The sequence below is a fragment of the Littorina saxatilis genome, linkage group LG16, assembly GCF_037325665.1.
Source record: "Littorina saxatilis isolate snail1 linkage group LG16, US_GU_Lsax_2.0, whole genome shotgun sequence".
NCBI classification, from domain to species: domain Eukaryota; kingdom Metazoa; phylum Mollusca; class Gastropoda; order Littorinimorpha; family Littorinidae; genus Littorina; species Littorina saxatilis.
In genome coordinates, this window is record NC_090260.1 from 42,462,590 (window position 1) to 42,465,089 (window position 2,500).

General features: G+C 47.9%; 1 protein-coding gene across 1 annotated transcript in view; it reads right to left on the minus strand.

Annotated features, from left to right (window-relative positions):
• LOC138950117 (uncharacterized) overlaps window positions 1-2,032 on the minus strand; it is a 7,902-nt gene extending 5,870 nt beyond the window's left edge. The window contains exons 1-3 of the mRNA XM_070321872.1: window positions 1,735-2,032; window positions 1,043-1,150; window positions 1-60 (exon numbers count right to left, since the gene is read on the minus strand). The exon at window positions 1-60 is cut by the window's left edge and continues 22 nt beyond it. Coding sequence (XP_070177973.1) covers window positions 1-60; window positions 1,043-1,150; window positions 1,735-1,899 — 333 coding nt within the window. The 5' untranslated portion in view covers window positions 1,900-2,032. The remainder of the gene's footprint in view (window positions 61-1,042; window positions 1,151-1,734) is intronic.
• Window positions 2,033-2,500: the final 468 nt, after the last annotated feature.

A 2,500-nucleotide genomic window follows, 5' to 3' on the forward strand; every position in this document is an offset into this window, starting at 1 on the left:
ATCCCCCTGTATTTTGTATACTTTACACCTGTCTGTGTCCAACAGTATTGTCATGGTGTGCTGAAATGAAGAAAATAAATAAATTGACCTTAGATTCAAATTCTATCTTTCTGTTTACAACTTTGTTTTAAAAGGTACTGTGTTTTGATGACATGCACGAGAAAGTCTTGGGTAAAGACGCAGACCTTCCCTGTCAAGCGGTGCAGCTCACCATCTCTGATCACAGGCACGAGAAAGTCTTGGGTAAAGACGCAGACCTTCCCTGTCAAGCGGTGCAGCTCACCATCTCTCATCTGGCCAGGCGTTTAATTGGGATACAACCCGGACGTCCAAACATATACAACAAAAATCATTCGGTGTAAGGGGACGTTTTCCTTCTGCCATTTAGGCAGTCAAACTCCGATTCTTGGGGATGCATGCTGGGAGTTTTCATGTTCATATAACCCACCGAACCCTGACATGGATTACAGGATTGTTTTGTCGTGCGTATTTGGGCTTGTGCTTGCGTCTGCACACGAAGGTAAATAAGGCACTAACAGGTTCGCACACAAATTGACCTGGGAGATCGAAACAATCTCCACCCTTAAGGTGAAGGTAAACTAAGATGTTACGTCACCGTTTTAAACTGCTTCGTGCGTCTTTGTTTCTTGAACTGTACTCTTGTTTTTGGTACCGTTGTGTTCCTCAGATTCTGCACTTTCCCTTGATATAAGGCTCACTGTGTATAACTGCATCAAACTCTTGATAGTCGCTAATGAATACATTAATTAGATTTTTCCAATTAAGGTACAAATTGTGACTAATTGGAACCTAGCAGTGAGGAGGGTAGCACCGCAACACCCGTAAACGTATGTTTGGTTTTAATTATATCCTAGAGGAAGTAGATATTTTGGAAAATATGAAATGCAAATGGCGACCATAATTATTGTTTTACTGGCCTGGCCAGCTCCTGCGCCCCTACCTCCTTCTAGAATACCCCCCCCCCTAGATTTCATACCGGTCCAGGCCTGTATACACCCCATATAAAGAGAGAACAAGGTACCTTTGTGAAGTCGACAATAATCTTGCTGTACAGAACATGGCCATCTTGAATGACGTCAGTCCAAGCCTCTCTCTGGTTCTCGCTGTCATAGTGGTACGTCTGCCACGTCTGTCACCAACGTTGACATTCTTAGTTACATTCTTCATTTGGTCTGACATTTTCTATAGAGGTATTAGCACTATAGTTTAATCTTGACAGCAGCTGTATGAGACATGTTCTGTGTAGATGTAAATACACTAAAACAATTAAGCCCCTGTTAGCCGCCCCATGTTTCCTGAATGAAATTGCAATTATGTTTAAACAACAACATGCACAACACATCATGTGGAGGCATGTCCTCGTCACGGTTTACAGACAGGGCGAGCTGATAGTGTTGTCCACGTGTGTGTGTGTGTTGTAGCCCCACCCCTCTGGCTTAACTCCTCCGCTCCTGCACACACACTCACACACACACACACACACGTACGCACACACACAGACACACAGACACACACACACACACATACATACACTCTAACACACACACACACACAAACACAGACACACACACACACAAACACACACACACACACAAACACACACTCTAACACACACACACACACACACACACAAACACACACACACACACACATACTCGCGCACAAACACAAACAAAAAACTCAAGCACCACCCCCCCCCCCTCCCAAACTGACCTCTCGATATTCGTTGCGGGCACGGGTCACACTCGCAGTGACCAGTCTCATCTGCGATGTCCAGGCTTTAGGCGTGCAACAGGAGAAGTCCACATCTCTCTTGTCCGAGCTGTCCCCTCGCCCACACAGCACCAACACCACAACAACACACGCCACGCTTCGCATTCTTACGCCGAACAAACTGTGCTTAACCTGTGTACAACAGATTGTTTCACATACCTGGGCTCCTGGGCCGTGGTGCACGAACCGAAAGTGGGTGCCACTCAAGCGGGAGAGAACAAACCGCGGGGCCTGATTCGTTGAAATCAGAACGAATCTTAATCAATGTCCACCAATCCAACACCGCGACTGGCTCCCGACCGGTTAGTACCTTTCTCGTGCACCTCGGTCCTTGGCTCCAGGGCCGAGATGCACGAACCGAGAGTGGGCGCCACCCAAACGGGATAGATCAAACCGCGGGGTCTGATTCGTTGAACTCACAACACGTGTCAGTTTCAACCAATCCGACACTGCGACTGGCTCCCTTTTGGGTGACACCCACTCTCGCTTGATGCCCCTCGGCCCTGGGCTGTTGTGCACAGGACAGTCAGTTACCAGCATGTCTGCCCAGGACTGAGGCGCACGGAGCAAAACTCGGTGACACCCGAATAGGTTGTACGTACGCAGCCGCGGGGTCGGATTGGTTGGAATTTGGGGCGGGGATATAGCTTAGTTGGTAGCGCGCTGGATTTGTATTCAGTTGGCCGCTGTCAGCGTGAGTTCAAAC